This window comes from Podarcis melisellensis, assembly GCF_964234715.1.
Source record: "Podarcis melisellensis genome assembly, chromosome: 18".
In the NCBI taxonomy this organism is placed as follows: domain Eukaryota; kingdom Metazoa; phylum Chordata; class Lepidosauria; order Squamata; family Lacertidae; genus Podarcis; species Podarcis melisellensis.
This window is the reverse complement of record NC_138536.1, coordinates 10,264,093-10,282,013: the sequence shown is the minus strand read 5'-3', so window position 1 is coordinate 10,282,013 and position 17,921 is coordinate 10,264,093. Positions and strand designations below refer to the sequence as shown.

At 48.2% G+C, this 17,921-nt stretch overlaps 1 protein-coding gene across 2 annotated transcripts in view; it reads left to right on the top strand.

Annotated features, from left to right (window-relative positions):
• Positions 1-16,400, top strand: part of ABHD8 (abhydrolase domain containing 8) — a 30,585-nt gene extending 14,185 nt beyond the window's left edge. For both annotated transcript variants that reach the window (XM_081895727.1, XM_081895728.1), the window contains exons 2-5: positions 8,400-9,123; positions 12,219-12,389; positions 13,927-14,143; positions 16,220-16,400. In XM_081895727.1, coding sequence (XP_081751853.1) covers positions 8,408-9,123; positions 12,219-12,389; positions 13,927-14,143; positions 16,220-16,375 — 1,260 coding nt within the window. In that variant the 5' untranslated portion in view covers positions 8,400-8,407 and the 3' untranslated portion in view covers positions 16,376-16,400. The remainder of the gene's footprint in view (positions 1-8,399; positions 9,124-12,218; positions 12,390-13,926; positions 14,144-16,219) is intronic.
• Positions 16,401-17,921: the final 1,521 nt, after the last annotated feature.

Here is a 17,921-nt window from a genome sequence, read left to right as displayed (position 1 = left end):
TCCCAATAGAGACATCTGGTTGACCACTGTGAGAACACAATGATGGTTTAGATTGGATTGATCTAGAAGCCAGTCTCTTCTTGCTTTCGTATCAAACCTCCAGGACCAGAGGCAGTCTATCTCGGCTCCTAGGAATTCTGGGATATTTGGCCATTGTGAGAACAGGATGCTGAATTTGGTGGCTGTTCTTACATTTCTGTGTGTTTCTCTAGCTTTCCTCCCTCTGGAACCTGCAGTCAAGGAGTGGTGTCTGTAGTTTTTGCTTCGATTCATTTTGTGTGTGTGTGTCTTTTGATAAGCGGAAGCAGAAACGGTTTCTGCAGGCCAAAGCCTGCAATTTTGCTGTCCGCCTTTTCCCCATGTTTCACCCAAACCCATCCTTACTGGGTGGGTGGTGGAAAGGAGGGGAGACAGTGGTGGCTTATGTAACACGGTTCCTTCTGGACTCAGAAGCAACGTTATGCAACCAGCTGTTAGTTACTTGAGTCGCTCAGATGGTGGTACCCGACTCCACCTTGGTTGCCATGGTGACCAGCATATCTCTCTCTCTCTCTCTTTCTGTGCAATGTGTTTTCTTTCAACAAAGGTCCCCTGCATTTATTCGTCTTTCAATCGTATTTTCTGCTCCGTGGAAGAAGGAGCCCTTGACACAGAGGGGTCGATAGCAGCACGCTATAATTGGCGGCCATTTCCCCAGCTCCTCAACACGCGAATCGTCCCTCCTTAATTGACTCGTGGATTCGCAAGGATGGGAGATGGGGTCGGGGGGTCAGTCCTTTTGCAGTTTTTGAACTAAAGGTTAATCTGGCGTAGGAGTATTGGGTAGGCCTTGTTTGATGGGTTCAGCGCTGCTTTTGGAGCGAGGGCCACATTGCCCTGGTAGAAACCCGTTGGGGGCCACATTCCAGCAGTGGAGAGGGTTAGGAAGTGGTTGGCTGTGGGGTAGATTTGATTTAGTTTGCACTGAAATGTGGATCTGTCCAATCTGAACTTTCTGAAATGATACAAGATCGGAAAGTCATGTTATGAAATTCACACATAATTCAATTTTGTGATGTAAGCTTCTCCAGCCAGCCAGTTTATGCAAAAAATGCCTGTATTGTGGGAAATGGTGCATAAAATGCATATCAGTGCAAAGAACATCAAAAACGTGCAGTACGTTGAGGAAAACTGCTTGCAAAAATGCGTCCATTAGAATAAATTCGTACGTAAATGCTGATTTGAATTTTCACAAGGATTTAAAAGAAAGGCTCACATTGCTGGAGAAAATGTGGAGGAATGAAGATTGAATAAATGAGAAACTGAGGCCACATCCACACCTTGCATTTAAAGCTGTATCATTCCACTTTAAACAGATATGGCGTTTCCCAAATAATTATAGAAACTGCAGTTTGTTAAGAAGGGTGATGAGAATTATCCAATTCCCCCCAGAGAGCTGTAATTCCCAGAGTGGTATTACAGTATCATCAATCCTTCTTCATAGGGAAACCTGAGAATTGTAGTTCTGTTAGAGATGAGCGCCGCAACCCGAGTCGGCCACGACTGGACCTAATGGTCAGGGGCCCCTTTACCTTTTAGGGACGCGGGTGGCACAGTGGGTTAAACCACAGAGCCTAGGACTTGCTGATCAGAAGGTCGGCGGTTTGAATCCCCACGACGGGGTGAGCTCCCGTTGCTCGGTCCCTTCTCCTGCCAACCTAGCAGTTCGAAAGCACGTCAAAGTGCAAGTAGATAAATAGGTACCACTCTGGTGGGAAGGTAAACGCCGTTTCCGTGCACTGCCCCTGGTTCGCTAGAAGTGGCTTAGTCCTGCTGGCCACATGACCCGGAAGCTGTATGCCGGCTCCCTCGGCCAATAAAGCGAGATGAGCGCCGCAACCCCAGAGTCGGTCACGACTGCACCTAATGGTCAGGGGTCCCTTTACCTTTACCTTTTAGAGGAATAGGGGATCTCCTAACAGCTGTCAACACCCATAACAAACGACCGCTCTCAAAATTCTTTGGAGGAAGCCCTGAGTGTTTAAAGAAATGTCCTCTGGTGTGAATGTGTCCTGAGAGAACCAAAACCAGCTGATCCTTGTGTTCCTAGATTGTGCATGAGAATGGCAGAAGAGCGCTGCTGGGGTGATAAGTTGGCAATGTGGGTCCGTCTCTCCCCGCCCCCCCCCCCCGTGGTGCATATTTCCTGGCTTTTTCCAGTGGTGTCTGGTGCTTGTGAGAGGGGGAAGTCCAGAGCATTCTGTTCCACCTCCGCCCTTCTCCCTCCTCTGCTCAGCTCCGCTCGGCTTGCTTCTAATCATGTTGACTCTAATTAGTTAATTTAATAAGGAGGTCTCCTGGAAGTCTGGCCTCCCTACCATGTTTCGATGGGGGCCGCTGGGGCTGTGTTCTCGCCAGTGGCGTAGCGTGGGGGGTGCAGGGGGGCCGGCCGCACCGGGTGCAACATCGGGGGGGGGCGCACGGAAGAGACTCGAGTGCTAAAATCCACAGGTTAGGGGGCGCAAATTACTTGCCTTGCCCCGGGTGCTGACAACCCATGCTACGCCACTGGTTCTCGCCACAGTTTGTCAAGGATCCCCTGTCCACTTGATGATTAGCCAGTTTTTCCTTCCAGGGGGTGGGGGACACACCGTTTTCTGGGGATGTTTTATATGGGGGAGGGAGAGAAGGGGTTGAATGCTTGGTTGGTTGGTTGGCATCCATCTCTCCCCCAAGAGACAATGGAGCACCGTATTTTTCGCTCTATAAGACGCACCAGATCATAAGACACACCTAGTTTTTGGAGGAGGAAAACAAGGAAAAAAATATTCTGAATCCCAGAAGCGATCCCTCTTGCTGCTCTGGCTTCTACGAAGGCAACTCGAAGCCTCTTCAGGGCAGAGGGAATGTTCCTCCCGATGCCCTGAGGAGACTTCGCGCAACTATCCCAGAAGCCAGAACAGCAAGAGGGATCGCTGCGCAGCGAAAGCAGCAATCCCTCTTGCTGTTCTGGCTTCTGGGATAGCTGCGCAGCCTGCATTCGCTCCATAAGACACACACACATTTCCCCTTACTTTTTAGGAGGGGAAAAGTGTGTCTTATAGAGCACTCACCGCAGTGTCTGCAGCGCGCTCAAGCCACCCCAAATCCTCCCTCCTTAAGTGACTTGCGGGTTTGCAAGGATGGGAGATTGGGGCAGGGGGTCAGTCCTTCTGCAGATTTTGAACTAAAGGTTAATCTGGTGTGGGAGTATTGGGTAGGCCATGTTTGATGGCTTCAGCGCTGCTTTTGGAGCGAGGGCCACATTGCCCTGGTAGAAATCCATTGGGGGCCACATTCCAGCAGTGGGGAGGGTTAGGAAGTGGTTGGTTGTGGGGTAGATTTGATTTAGTTTGCACTGAAAGGTGGATCTGTCCAATCTACATTCCAGCAGAAGTGGTTGTGTTGTGGGGCAAATTTGATTTAGTTCGTACTGAACGGTTGTTGTTGTTGTTTAGTCGTTTAGTCGTGTCCGCCTCTTCGTGACCCCATGGACCAGAGCATGCCAGGCACTCCTGTCTTCCACTGCCTCCCGCAGTTTGGTCAGACTCATGTTTGTAGCTTTGAGAACACTGTCCCACCATCTCGTCCTCTGTCGTCCCCTTCTCCTTGCACCCTCCATCTTTCCCAACATCAGGGTCTTTTCCAGGGAGTCTTCTCTTGAGGTGGCCAAAGTCTTGGAGCCTCAGCTTCAGGATCTGTCCTTCCAGTGAGCACTGAGGGCTGATTTCCTTCAGAAAGGAGAGGTTTGATCTTTTTGCAGTCCATGGGACTCTCAAGAGTCTCCTCCAGCACCAGAATTCAAAAGCATCCATTCTTCGGCGATCAGCCTTCTTTATGGTCCAGCTCTCACTTCCATACATCACTCCTGGCACTGAACGGTGGATCTGTCCAATTTGAACTTTCTGAAATGATACGAGAACGGAAAGTCATGTTTTGAAATTGACACATAATTCAATTTTGCGATGTCTCTCCTGGGAGAGACGCGGTGGCTTGGGCGCCCGCAGGCTCCCCACTGCCCAAACGGTCCGCCCGATGCCTCCCCCCCCCAGCTGTAGGGTGGCTGAGTGGGAAGAGGCAGGCCCTTTCCTTCGACACTGATGAGAAGACCCCCTTTTCGACCTGGCTGATGTGTCCCAAAGGAAACCAGAGCAAGACGTTTGGCACCACCTGGGCTGCAGGAGTTGCCGGAAGGAGGCGGTCAAAGGCGCCATCTAACTGCCTTAGGGACTCCGTTCCGGATTTGTGTAGGGTTTGCTCCTGAGTCTTTTCTTCTCCCAAAGATGTCCCACAAGGCAGTGGAGGTTTAGGGCCAGAGTTTTCCTTCTCCTAGATGGGCTCCCTTCCCAAGTGGATGAGCCTCACCTGCCCCTCACTTCCCTCTATGGCATGGGCAGAAACCGCCATCTTGACTATTGGGCCCACTCTTGGCCTTCTCAGTGGTGGCTCCCGCCCTGTGGAACGCCCTCCCACCAGATGTCAAAGAGAAGAACAACTCCCAGACTTTTAGAAGACATCCGAAGGCAGCCCTGTTTAAGGAAGCTTTTGATGTTTAACAGACCACTGTATTTTAATACTTTGTTGGAAGCTGCCCAGAGTGGCTGGGGAAACCCAGCCAGATGGGTGAGGTATAAATAATAAATTATTATTATTATTATTATTATTATTATTGGTCTCATCGGCTCCATCTGCTAGAGCGGGTCTTTGCATGCCGTGGAAGCCCCTAACTCACTGAGGGTTTGAGACCCATCGACTCCCCTCGCCTGATTTAGTCGAAGTCGTTTTTCTTTTCACGATCTAGCAGAATATTTTAATAAATAAAAAGATAAGTACAGTGGTACCTTGGGTTACAGATGCTTCAGGTTACAGACGCTTCAGGTTACAGACTCCACTAACCCAGAAATAGTGCTTCAGGTTAAGAACTTTGCTTCAGGATGAGAACAGAAATCGCGCGGTGGCAGCAGGAGGCCCCATTAGCTAAAGTGGTGCTTCGGATTAAAAACAGTTTCAGGTTAAGAACGGACCTCCAGAATGAATTAAGTTCTTAACCTGAGGTACCACTGTAAATAAACTTTCCAAAATGAATAGCAGATTACAGGTAATTTCGGCAACATACCCTTCCGTCAAGGGCTTCCCCCTCTTCTCCCCCAAGTTTCTCTCCCAGCCTTAGGATTCCCTGACCCCAAAGATTTCTCCTCAGAGCATTCTGTGTGTTGGGAGAGAGATTTAGAATTTTAAGTTTGCTTCGTGCTTTAATTTATTTAAGAGGCATTTTGCCATCTGCCCAGGAGATTTGGCACTTGAATTTTATTTTAGTGTTGTATATACTTTCAATTTATTATTATTTTTGCTTTGATCTGAGTTAAGTTCTGTTTGACGTGACCTTTTGTGGCTTCCACGCTGCATAAAGCTTTTGTGATGGTCCGATGACTTGTATACAAATGGATCTGTTCTTATCTGAGGTTATTTTAAAAGTGGATTTGGGCTGATGGTTTGTGTTCTTTGTGGTTTCTGTGCAATGTGTTTTCTTTCAACAAAGGTCCCCTGCATTGGCTTTATTTTTTTTTTTTTTAATCCTTCATCGTTAAGAGCCCAAGAAGCTCTGGTGTTCTGACAGTTTATAATAAACATAATCCTCTGGGCTCCCTCTAAAAGCAAACTCAAGTCGTGGATGGAGACAGGATTGGCACCAGTGAGAAACAGGAAAGGGGCCGTTTCGGCACACACACCATGTTTGAAGCATTAAGTAGTGCAGGTTTTGAAGTACAGGCAGTCTGGTGTAGTGGGTAGAGCGCTGGACTGGGAGAGACCAGGGTTCAAATCTTCCCACTCAGCCCTGAAGCTTGCAGGTGGAGGGTGGGGTTTGTGTCAGGAAATCTCTTAGCCATGTCAGAGGAATGTGCCACTCTCCAGGCACCCGGCGTGATTTCCTTGTTGACCTCCCCGTCTGCGACTCCCGGCAGGATACAGGCGAGGTCTCTATCGGCGATTCTCCTCAAATGTGAGAAGAACACACCACTCCTCCCTCCTCCCTGCCTTTCCCAGGGAGGGGAAAGAGACAGACAGAAATGTATTTACATGCCTTTATTTCTGTCTTTGCAGCAGTACAGAGAAACACGTCTGCACTCTCCAAACACCAACAGCAGAGAGAGAGACTCCACCCCTGTACTTCCAGTACAGGTCAGATGACACTCTGAGCTAACATCTGGTGCTCAGTGCAGTGAATAGACTGTCCCTTTATTCCCACGGTAGGGTCCCAAACATCAACATCCTGTTTGGCTTTCCAGCCAGCTGCAGCTCGCTGCTTCATTGCTCCTTTTTCGTAACAGTTTGTTATTTTCTCTCAGCCTAGCCTTCCTCACAGGGTTGGGGGGCGAGGAGAACTATGTGCCTTGCAACTGTGAGCTACTTGGAAGAAGGGTGTAAAGTGCAAATGGAATAAATCATAATTTAAGAAGCCAAGGGAGTAAAACAACAGCAGACACTGGGTCTGAGCGCAATCCAGTCAGAAAAGAAAACTGAGAGGTGGAATGGAATGTTCCTGCAGGGTATCTGGCAGCTGGAACAAGAAAATTCCTGTTAGAAAATGGGTATTGTTATAATGAGGCTGCTATTGGAACGATATTGCAATACAGTCATACCTCATGTTACGTCCGCTTCATGTTACGTTCTTTCAGGGTACATCCCACGGCGACCCGGAAGTACCAGAATAACAATAACAACAATAATAATAAAATTTTATTTATATCCCGCCCTCCCCAGCCGAAGCTGGGCTCAGAGCGGCAAACAACAGTAAAATGATACAACATTCTAAAATCATTTCATTATAAAATCAGTTCAAATCAGATTAATGGCAACCATTGGGCTAGAGGTCTGTGAAGATTGCCAAAGGCCTGGTGGAACAGCTCTGTCTTGCAGGCCCTGCGGAAAGATGTCAAGTCCCACAGGGCCCTGGTCTCTTGGGACAGAGCGAAAGGGTTACTTCTGGGTTTTGCTGCTCGCGCATGAGCGCAAAATGGCGTCACGCGCATGCGCAGAAGTGGCGAATTGCAACCTGAGCGTGCACAGACGCGCCGCTGCGGGTTGCGCTCTTTTCATGTTGTGAATGGGCCTCCGGGATGGATCACGTTCACTACCAGAGGCACCACTGTGAGTGTGTGTGTGTGTGTGTGTATACACCCGTATACACACACACACACACACACACACACATACCCGTATATAAAAACATATATGACCTCACGTGAGATCTCCAGGCTAAACAATATATTGAGACTGATGGATTTTTGCTGAGGACTGAAACCGGGAAAAGGGTGGGTGGAGTTTGGGAATCCAAAGGGTATATAAATATAGTTTGTTTTATTTTTACTTTGTTTTGCTATTGGCATGGAAATTGGGAAAGACGTGGAAGGGTAATTTTGGTTGACTTTAGGAAAAATGTTTAAAATGTTTAAGAAAAAATAATGAGGTATAAATATTGATGTGTAAATTTGGTTAAGTTAAAATTGATCTTTTTTTTAATTGGCTAAATTAAATGAAAATAAGGTTTGTAAATATAAATTGAGGAAATGGAAGAAAGAAGAAAAATAAAATAATAATATGTTAGAATAAATTAAATTAAGTTAAAATGGAGAAGTAAATTAAGGATTTGCTGAGCCAATAATTTAAATTGGAATACAAGAAGGGGAGGTGTGAGGAGGTCTGAGAAACAAGTTAAAAGAAAATAAGTATTTGAAGTTTCAGGTGTTTTTAATTGTTTTTATTTGTAAGTTTTGGATTTTTGTAATTTTTTGTTTATTTTTGTCTTTGTTGTTATATGTGTTGTTCTTTTTTGAAAATGCTAATAAATATTCAATTTTTTTTAAAAAAACATATATGACCACTCCTGTTACACACACACACACACACACACACACACATATCTGAACTGCAGCAAAATTTTACAGCGCGCCGTCGTGTCCTAACGACAAATGCCGTTGGTTCAGAGCCCACCATCAATTTGGAAGCAAAACATAACACCCTCCCTGCAAAAAAAAAACCACAGTAGTTTTTACATATTAATTTATTTCCTTCAGCTTTATTTACTGTGGGGAGGAAATAGCAACTCTCAGGACTCTTCTAAGTAATTACTGTTTCCCCAATTATTTTTTTTTGGGGGGGAGAAGCCATGACTGTTGTGGTATCAAAGTGCTTTCAATGTGTGGGGAGAACGTGATCCATGTCTTTTCATATGTAGCATAGGAATCTGGGACCCGGGGATAATGCCACTGGCCTACCTCACAATGTTAATGTTGTTGTGAGGGAACCCACGTCAAACCCAAGACCCCGAAAGAGTCTCATGCACTATTGTGTCGTCCCCCCCCCAACTCCTCTCGATGCAGGAATCACGATGTTCACCAGCATCACGGACGGGCTCCTGTGTTGCCTGATGGGCAAGACCCCCAACGCCGTGGGTCCCCTGGAGAGCGTCGAGTCCAGCGACGGGTTTAGCTTCGTGGAGGTGAAGCCCGGCCGGGTCCTGCGGGTCAAGCACTTGGCCCCCGCCCGCCCACCGGGGGCCGAGGACGCGCCCCAGACGGCGGGCGTTGTGCGCTGCAAGCGACGCATCACCGTTTACCGCAACGGCCAGATGGTCATCGAGAACCTGGGCGACGCCGTCCGCGCCGACATCCTCCACTGCCAGAACGGCTCCGAAGCCAACGGCACGATGGAGCTGGAGGTCTCGGACGCTGCCGGCACGGGCGCAGCCACCCCCTCGGCCAACCCCCCCGGTCCCGGCCCTGCCAAGCGCCGCCGGCGGAAGCCGAAGAAAGTGGTGAACGTCGACTGCACCAAGTTCATCACCAGCTGCAAGGGCACCCACGGCGACGTGGTCCTCTTCTTCATCCACGGCGTGGGGGGCTCTCTGGACATCTGGAAGGAGCAGCTGGACTTCTTTGCCAAGCTGGGCTACGAGGTGGTGGCCCCCGACCTGGCCGGCCACGGGTGCAGTTCGGCCCCCCAAATCGCCGCCGCCTACACTTTTTACGCCCTGGCAGAAGACATGCGGGCCGTCTTCAAGCGCTACGCTCGGAAGAGGAACATCCTCATCGGGCACTCCTACGGGTAAGGGCGAGGGGAGGGTCCTGAACTGCTCCCCAACCCCGTTCACTCCATTCCATGGAATGCTGGTTTCATTGGAGTGGGCTGGGAGTGTGTGTGTGTGTGTGTGTTGATTTCTAAAGCTTATTCTCACCTTCCTCGCAAGGTTGTTCTGGGGATTAAATGAGCAGGGAGGAGAGAGCCATTTCTGAGCTTCACCACCCCCCGCACACTCCATTTCACTCTGCCCCATGTTCCATCAAATATCGGTTTTGCTGTGAGGGATTTCTGCAGCTTAAACCAGAACTAGAGACCATCCCCTGAGAGGAGGGAGAATTTAGCTTAGGTATATTTCGAAGGGAGCAGTAGGTTGGAGCGTATGAACCGAAAGAAAAGGAACGCATCACTGAAACCGTTTTTTAAATTGTAAACGTAAGGGAAAGAAAGAAGACCGAGACTGGGAAATGTAAGCGAGGAAATGCTGTCTTGGCAGCACAGTGATAAAAAGACTGCAATGTGAGAAAAATCAGAAGAGCCCATCTAATGCTGTATTGTGTTTTTAATATTTGATTGGGAGCCGCCCAGAGTGGCTGGGAAACCCAGCCAGATGGGCGGGGTATAAATAATGAATTATTATAATATATTAATACAGCCTCCTGCCCCCACAGGGGCCAAAATGATGCCCCCAAAGGGAAACCCCCAAGCAGTATTCAAGTACAAGGCCTCTCTCTCCCCCCCTCCATTACTGCCTCTGAACGTGGAGGCAGAGCAAAGCCAAGGGTAGAAATATTTGATGCAATGGATGTGCAACTTCAGACACAAATTCTCAGGTACGCTGCAGGTGACCTGAATGAAGCTCGTGGGCCATTGGTAGTCTGCAGACCACAGTTTAAATCATCATCATTATCATCCCAGGAAGCCAGGCATAGGGGCACCTTCTGTTATTCCCCCCACCCTGGAAACGTGAAGGTAGACTGCTCTTGAAAATGGAGGCTCTTTCAATGCACGTGAATAGCAGTTGTTGGCAAGCTTCTTCCTTTCTGGCTTTAGATATGATGCAGCCTAATCGTAACTTGGTGTTCTGGACTACAATTCCTATCATTCAGGGTGGACTCCAAACATCATCATCATCACCATTATTATTATTATTATTATTAGTAGTAGTAGTAGTAGTATACCACCTTATACCTGCAAGTCTCAGAGCGGTTCACAACATAAAAACACAACATAAAAACACAACATAAAAACACAACATAAAAACACAACATAAAAACACAACATAAAAACACAAAATACATAATAAAAATGAAAACAACACAGTAAACTCACCAACACATTTTAATAGGGCATCAGATGTCAATCAGCCGAAGGCCTGGTTAAAGAAGAACATTTTTGCCTGATGGCCACAGGTAAACAACAACAACAGCAACAACAACAACAACAACAATTTATTATTTATTTCCCTAGCCACTCTGGGCGACTTCCAACAATATTAAAATACAATAACCTATTAAACAGGGCTGAATTCAGATGTCTTCTAAAGGTCTGGTAGTTGTTTTTCTCTTTGACATCTGAAGGGAGGGCATTCTACAGGGCAGGTGCCACCACCGAGAAGGCCCTCTGCCTGGTTCCCTGTAACTTCACTTCTCGCAATGAGGGAAACCGCCAGAAGGCCCTCAGCCCTGGATCTCAGTGTCCGGGCTGAATGATGGGGGTGGAGACGCTCCTTCAGGTATACTGGACCGAGGCCGTTTAGGGCTTTAAAGGTCAGCACCAACACTTTGAATTGTGCTTGGAAACGTACTGGGAGCCAATGTAGATCTTTCAAGACTGGTGTTATGTGGTCTTGGTGGCCGCTCCCAGTCACCAGTCTAGCTGCCGCATTCTGGATTAATTGCAGTTTCCAGGTCACCTTCAAAGGTAGCCCCATGTAGAGCGCATTGCAGTAATCCAAGCGGGAGATAACCAGAGCATGTACCACTCTGGCGAGACAGTCTGCAGGCAGGGAGGGTCTCATCCTGCGTACCAGATGGAGCTGGTAGACAGCTGCCCTGGACACAGAATTGACCTGTGCCTCCATGGACAGCTGTGAGTCCAGAATGACTCCCAGGCTGCGCACCTGGTCCTTCAGGGGCACAGTTACCCCATTCAGGACCAGGGAATCCTCCACACCTGCCCGCCTCCTGTCCCCCCAAAAACAGTACTTCTGTCTTGTCAGGATTCAACCTCAATCTGTTAGCCGCCATTCATCCTCCAACCGCCTCCAGACACTCACACAGGACCTTCACCGCCTTCACTGGTTCTGATTTGAAAGAGAGGTAGAGCTGGAATATTTGGAAAAATGTGTTAATATTTAAATCTTAGAATAGCTTTGGAAGTGGATAAAGGCGGTAGGGTTAGAAGTAGAAGATTTTATAAGTGATAAAATGTGAAGTTTTTTATGGTTAAAGTAAGCTTGGGGGGAAAAGATGGTTAGAAATTATGATATATGTAAACTGCTAAAGATGAAGTAAAATGAAAATCAGATAGGTGGGGCTTGGAGAAGCCCACTTAACAATGTTTAGAAAAATAAGGATATGACAAGAATTTGTTTGTATTATTTGTCTTTTCTGTTTGTGTTTTTATTTGTCTTATAAAATGAATATTTTTTTGAAAAAAATTAAAATAAAATAAAAGAGAGGTAGAGCTGGGTATCATCCGCATACAGTGGTACCTTGGGTTAAGTACTTAATTCGTTCCGGAGGTCCATTCTTAACCTGAAACTGTTCTTAACCTGAAGCACCACTTTAGCTAATGGGGCCTCCTGCTGCCGCCGTGCCGCCGGAGCCCAATTTCTTTTCTTATCCTGAAGCAAAGTTCTTAACCTGAAGCACTATTTCTAGGTTAGCGGAGTCTGTAACCTGAAGCATATGTAACCTGAGGTACCACTGTATTGATGAACACCCAGCCCAAACCCCCTGATAATCTCTCCCAGCGGCTTCATATAGATATTAAAAAGCATGGGGAAGAGGACGGAGCCCTGAAGCACCCCACAAGTGAGAGCCCAGAGGTCTGAACACTCAACCACCACCCTCCAACTTACTGCACCCTCCAACTTGCCCGCTTGCTTCTTCCCACAGAGTCTCCTTCTGCACCTTCCTGGCGCACGAATACCCGGATCTGGTCCACAAGGTGATAATGATCAATGGTGGTGGCCCCACGGCCTTGGAGCCCAGTCTCTGCTCCATCTTCAACATGCCCACGTGCGTCTTGCGCTGCCTCTCCCCTTGCCTGGCCTGGAGCTTCCTCAAGTGAGTAGCCATCTTCCTTTTTGGGGGTCTCTGGGGGTCTCCAAGACAATAAGCCAGTCCCCACAGATCTGCCACTCTGCGTTCTTACTGAGTATAGCAGGAGATGAAATACCACAAAACAGGAATGAAATTGTTCTTTTATGCAACTGCAGCAGCCGGGTTACTCCTTGCAAAGAACTGGAAAGGAAATTAAAGGTCAAGGGACCCCTGACCATTAGGTCCAGTTGTGGCCGACTCTGGGGTTGCGGCACTCATCTCACTTTACTGGCCGAGGGAGCCGGCATACAGCTTCCGGGTCATGCAGCCAGCAGGACTAAGCCGCTTCTGGCGAACCAGAGCAGCGCACGGAAACGCCGTTTACCTTCCCGCTGGAGCGGTACCTATTTATCTACTTGCACTTTGACGTGCTTTTGAACTGCTAGGTTGGCAGGAGCAGGGACTGAGCAAAGGGAGCTCACCCCGTCATGGGGATTCGAACCGCCAACCTTCTGATCGGCAAGTCCTAGGCTCTGTGGTTTAACCCACAGCACCACCTGCAGCCCGGAAAGGAAATTACATACCCACAAAAGAGGATTGGCTATATAAATTAACAGAATATATAGAATTGACAAAATGAACTGCGGCAATAAGATATTAAGCACATCAGAAATTAAGGTCACAATGGTTGTGGTTCGAAGAGTATATGAGTAAACACTGCTCTAAAGATAACATGATGGTATGTTTAGACTAAGGTCGTAAAGCTGTCTTGATAATATAATAGTATACTATAAGATATAATGCAGTGGTACATGATTCGCAATGTAAATAAGAACTTGAATGAAAAAATGACAAGCACTGGTGGAGGGAAGTCACAAAGGTGTATTATCATCCACCTATTTTATTTACTTCTTAACTTTTTTCTTTTGTTTTTCTTCTTATCCTTTCCCCCCTTTTTGTTGTTATTTTTTGTTGTTATTATTATATTATGGTTGTAAGTGTATGTGTAGTAATGCTTGTATGGATGTCTAATCAAGTTAATTAATTTTTTATTATTATAAATGTTTTTATTAGCAATTTCAACATAACAACATATCAAAACGTATCATATTCATTATTTCTCCCCTTCCCCTCAAACTCTCCCTCAACCCCCCCATTAATTAATTAATTAATTAATTAATTAATTAAAAAAAGACTCTGCATTCACTCTGCATTCCACAGCTCCTGAGCATAATCTGTCCTCACTGGGCTGTTGATGTGTCTGTATGTGTAGCTTTTATTTTTAAAGTAATTTCCTTTTGCGTCATGTCTTTTTATAGTCGTAAGCCCTGGGTTTGCTTATTTCCTTCTCCCTCCCGGAGTATATTCCTTTTGTGCCATGTCTTTGCATATTGTCTTCATTCCTTTTCTTGCTTTCACCGATTTCTCAGCTGCCCCAGGAGCCATTTTTTAAAAAGCCGAAGAGCGTGGCGACAAATCCTCCCAAGTATTAAACGAATAAATAAATAAACGAATAAATATCCGTGCTGAATTAACCCTGCCCGGTTGGCTCCCCTTGCAGGGCTGGCTTTGCCCGCCAAGGTGCCAAGGAGAAGCAGCTGCTGAAAGAAGGGAACGCCTTCAACGTCTCATCCTTCGTCCTGAGAGCCATGATGAGCGGCCAGTACTGGCCGGAGGGGGATGAGGTCTACCATGCAGAGCTGACCGTGCCCGTCCTACTCGTTCACGGCATGCATGACAAATTTGTCCCTGTGGAGGACGACCAGCGGATGGCTGAGGTAACGCTTTTGCAAACATGCCCTGACTCCCCGTGAAATCCCACTCCTTTCTCCTTGCTCCTTGCCCGGGAGTGTTTCTTACTGTAAAGGTAAAGGGACCCCTGACCCTTAGGTCCAGTCGTGGCCGACTCTGGGGTTGCGGCGCTCATCTCGCTTTACTGGCCGAGGAAGCCGGCGTACAGCTTCCGGGTCATGTGGCCAGCAGGACTAAGCCGCTTCTGGCGAACCAGAGCAGTGCACAGAAACGCCGTTTACCTTCCCGCCAGAGCGGTACCTATTTATCTACTTGCACTTTGACGTGCTTTTGAACTGCTAGGTTGGCAGGAGCTGGGACCGAGCAACGGCAGCTCACCCTGTCACGGGGGATTTGAACCGCTGACCTTCTGATCGGCAAGCCCAAGAAGGCTCTGTGGTTAGATAAAGGTTCGCTGGACGGTTAAGTCCAGTCAAAGGGGACTCTGGGGTTGCGGCGCTCATCTCACTTTGCTGGCCGAGGGAGCCAGCGTACAGCTTCTGGGTCATGTGGCCAGCATGACTAAGCCGCTTCTGGCGAACCAGAGCAGCGCACGGAAACACTGTTTACGTTCCCTCCGGAACGGTACCTATTTATCTACTTGCACTTTGACGTGCTTTTGAACTGCTGGGTTGCACCAGCTTCAGCCTAAGGCAAGCTGGGAGGTGCTTCACACAGCAGTTTAGCAAACCGCTGGGTGTAGTTCCTCCCCTCTTTTAAAAGCTTGGGGTGGGGCTTGGGGAAAGAGTGGAGGGCCCTTTGGTGGGGACAGGCGAGGGGCGGGTGAGGTGTAAAAGGGCAGGTGGGCTGGGGAGCATATGGGTAGGCAAGATTGGTGAGCAGAGTAGCCCCTAGTGTTGGAATTATCTACCACTGAGTGAGTGACCTTCCCTTCTTCCAGCTTTTAATGATAATAATAAATAATGATGATACCTTAAGGATCACCTCTCTCTGTATGAACCGACTCAGACCCTGCGCTTGTTATCTGAGGCCCTTTTTATGCCCCCCCCCGAGAGAGGTTTGGAGGGTGGCAACAAGAGAGCAGGACCTTCTCGGTGGTGGCTCCCCTATTGTGGGATGCTCTCCCCGGAGAGGTTGCCCGGGGGCCATCACTACATGTCTTTAGGTGCAAGGCAAAAAACATTCCTTTTTACCAAGGCATGTGGCTATTAAATGATCTATGTGGCCTGTGAAAGCGTGGGGGAGAGGACTGTTATGACTATTTTTACGGGGTTACCTCGGGTTACAGACACTTCGGGTTACAGACGCTTCAGGTTACAGACTCCGCTAACCCAGAAATATACCCCAGGATGAGAACAGAAATCGTGCGGTGGCAGGCCCCATTAGCTAAAGTGGTACCTCAGGTTAAGAACAGTTTTAGGTTAAGAACGGACCTCCAGAACGAATTACGTTCTTAACCTGAGGTACCACTGTATTAGGCTGTCTGTCACTATTTTTTTTATTATATTTTTATCATTAAAGTTCTGTAATGTGTTTTTAATGTTGTATACTGCCCTGGAATTTTCTGTTTAAGGGCAGTATATAAATTGAAATAATAAAAGTAGTAGTAGTAGTAGTAATAATAATAATAATTTATTATTTATACCCCGCCCATCTGGCTGAGTTTCCCCAGCCACTCTGGGCAGCTCCCAATCGAGAGTTAAAAAACAATACAGCATTAAATATTAAAAACTTCCCTAAACAGGGCTGCCTTCAGATGTCTTATACAGTGGTACCTCTGGGTGCGAACAGGATCCGTTCCGGAGCCCCGTTCGCATCCTGAAGCGAACGCAACCCGAGTCCGCGGGTCACGATTCGCTGCTTCTGCGCATGTGTGTGACGTCATTTTGAGCATCTACGCATGCGACAAAACCCGGAAGTAATGCGCTCCATTATTTCCGGGTCGCCGTGGAGCTGAAGCTACTTCAAGCTATTTCAACCCGAGGTATGACTATAGTAATTATTATTGTTATAACAAGAGCGTCATGAGATGAGCCCTCTAGGCTTCCACGGAGCAGGGAACTGCCTTTCAAACCTTCTCTTGCCTGTTTCCTTCCCCCCAGATCCTGCTCATCGCTTTCCTGAAGGTGATTGACGAAGGCAGCCACATGGTCATGATGGAGTGTCCGGAAACGGTGAACACCCTTTTGCACGAGTTCCTGTTATGGGAGCCGGAGGCTGTCCCAGCCGCGGATGGAACAGAGGCAGAGAAGAAATAAGAAATAAAAAAACCAAAACCCTTAACAGCTACTTCGTGAAACTAGCGGCCTGCTCACGTTGCTGATTCCAGAGGGATTTTTTTTCTGGTTTGGAGCCTGTGGCAGTAGAAGGTGCGGCTGTGGCCGGCGGACACCTCCTCCCTGCGCTGTGGGACGGGCGGAAAAGGCTCTTTCCTCCTCCTCCGCAGAGAAGCGGACTGGACCTTCGTGGGCTGGGCACATGCAGGGTCGTGGCCGAGTGAGGTGGACCCTCAAGCCTTTCCCTTTGTAGTGTGATCGTTCGTTTTTCCACGCTCAGCCTCTGGCAGGCTGCAGAAAATAGGTTGTAGCGCTTCCACAGGACCTGTCCGAAGATGGCAACCTCGACTCCGTTTGGGAGCCGGCCAAGCTGACTCGGGCGCGATTGAACCCACCCGGATTTGTGTACGCAACTTATTAAATCGGCGACCCTTCTCTCCCCGAATTCCCTCTGCCCCTCGGAGGCCCACCGGGTGTGGTAAACAAATTCTCCACATTGGCTGAGCCAGGAAGGAGAAGGCAGTGGGGAGATTCGAACACTTGCCCATTGCTTGAGACGAGTGCCAGTGCTAGGTTCTGCCATGGGGCAGGTGTTCCCAAGCCCCTTGCCAAGAGGTTCAGGGGGCAGGGCTCCCCAGTATTTACTCACCCATCAAACACCTCCTCCCCTTCTCCACATCGCCTCCAAACCTCCGCATTTTCTGGGCAGAAGGTCCTGGAGCCCTTCTGGAGTTTGGGGGTACCTCGTTCGCTTCTGGTCTTTGGCAGCTTGCAAATGTACTGTGAAAAATTGCACCACCCAAAGGTATTTCAGGGTAAAGGCACCTCTCTGCTCTCCACAATCTTTGGCACTTTGGTTGGGAGAGCAAAGTCCCCGTAACTGACTAATTCCTTATTTCGCCAGTGCCCGATTCCTCCGTATCAAACCTTCGAAACGCTCCCCTCCCTTCCCCATTCACCAGGAAAAATGAAAAGGAGTTCTGGCTGGGAATGGGGCTTTTGTTTCATTTTGTTCATCTTAGGAACAGCTGCTTTGGTCTAATGATAAAGACTTGGATCAGAAGGAAGCGGCAGGGCACAGAAAAAGGCGACTTCTCAAAATCTGCTCCTTGATGTTGCCGCTCCAAAATCTGGCGAGGCTTTAGGGGAAAAGGGCACAAACCCAGATGGATCCGGGGTGGGAGACCGTTTTGGTTTCGTGAGCTGGAACCGGATCAGGACGGGCCTCGCAGGCTGAATTTGACCTCCCAGTCACATGACATCGCTATGATGGCACAATAGACAGGTGAGCCCCACATCTCACCTTGAAATTGGCAGATGCATTTTTCTTCCTCTCCCCCACTCTCTTAAATGAGTGGCTTCAAACAGCTTTAAGCGCCGCTCGTCAGCTGGAATTAAGCCCCGCTGCCTTTTCTGCCGTAAGGCTTTCTTCCCAGCTACGGTGCACATCCAGTGCAGGATTAGACCCAGATGAGCAGGGGGACGGCATGGTTTGGGGAAGATGGCAACACAGGCCCGCAGGCCAGAG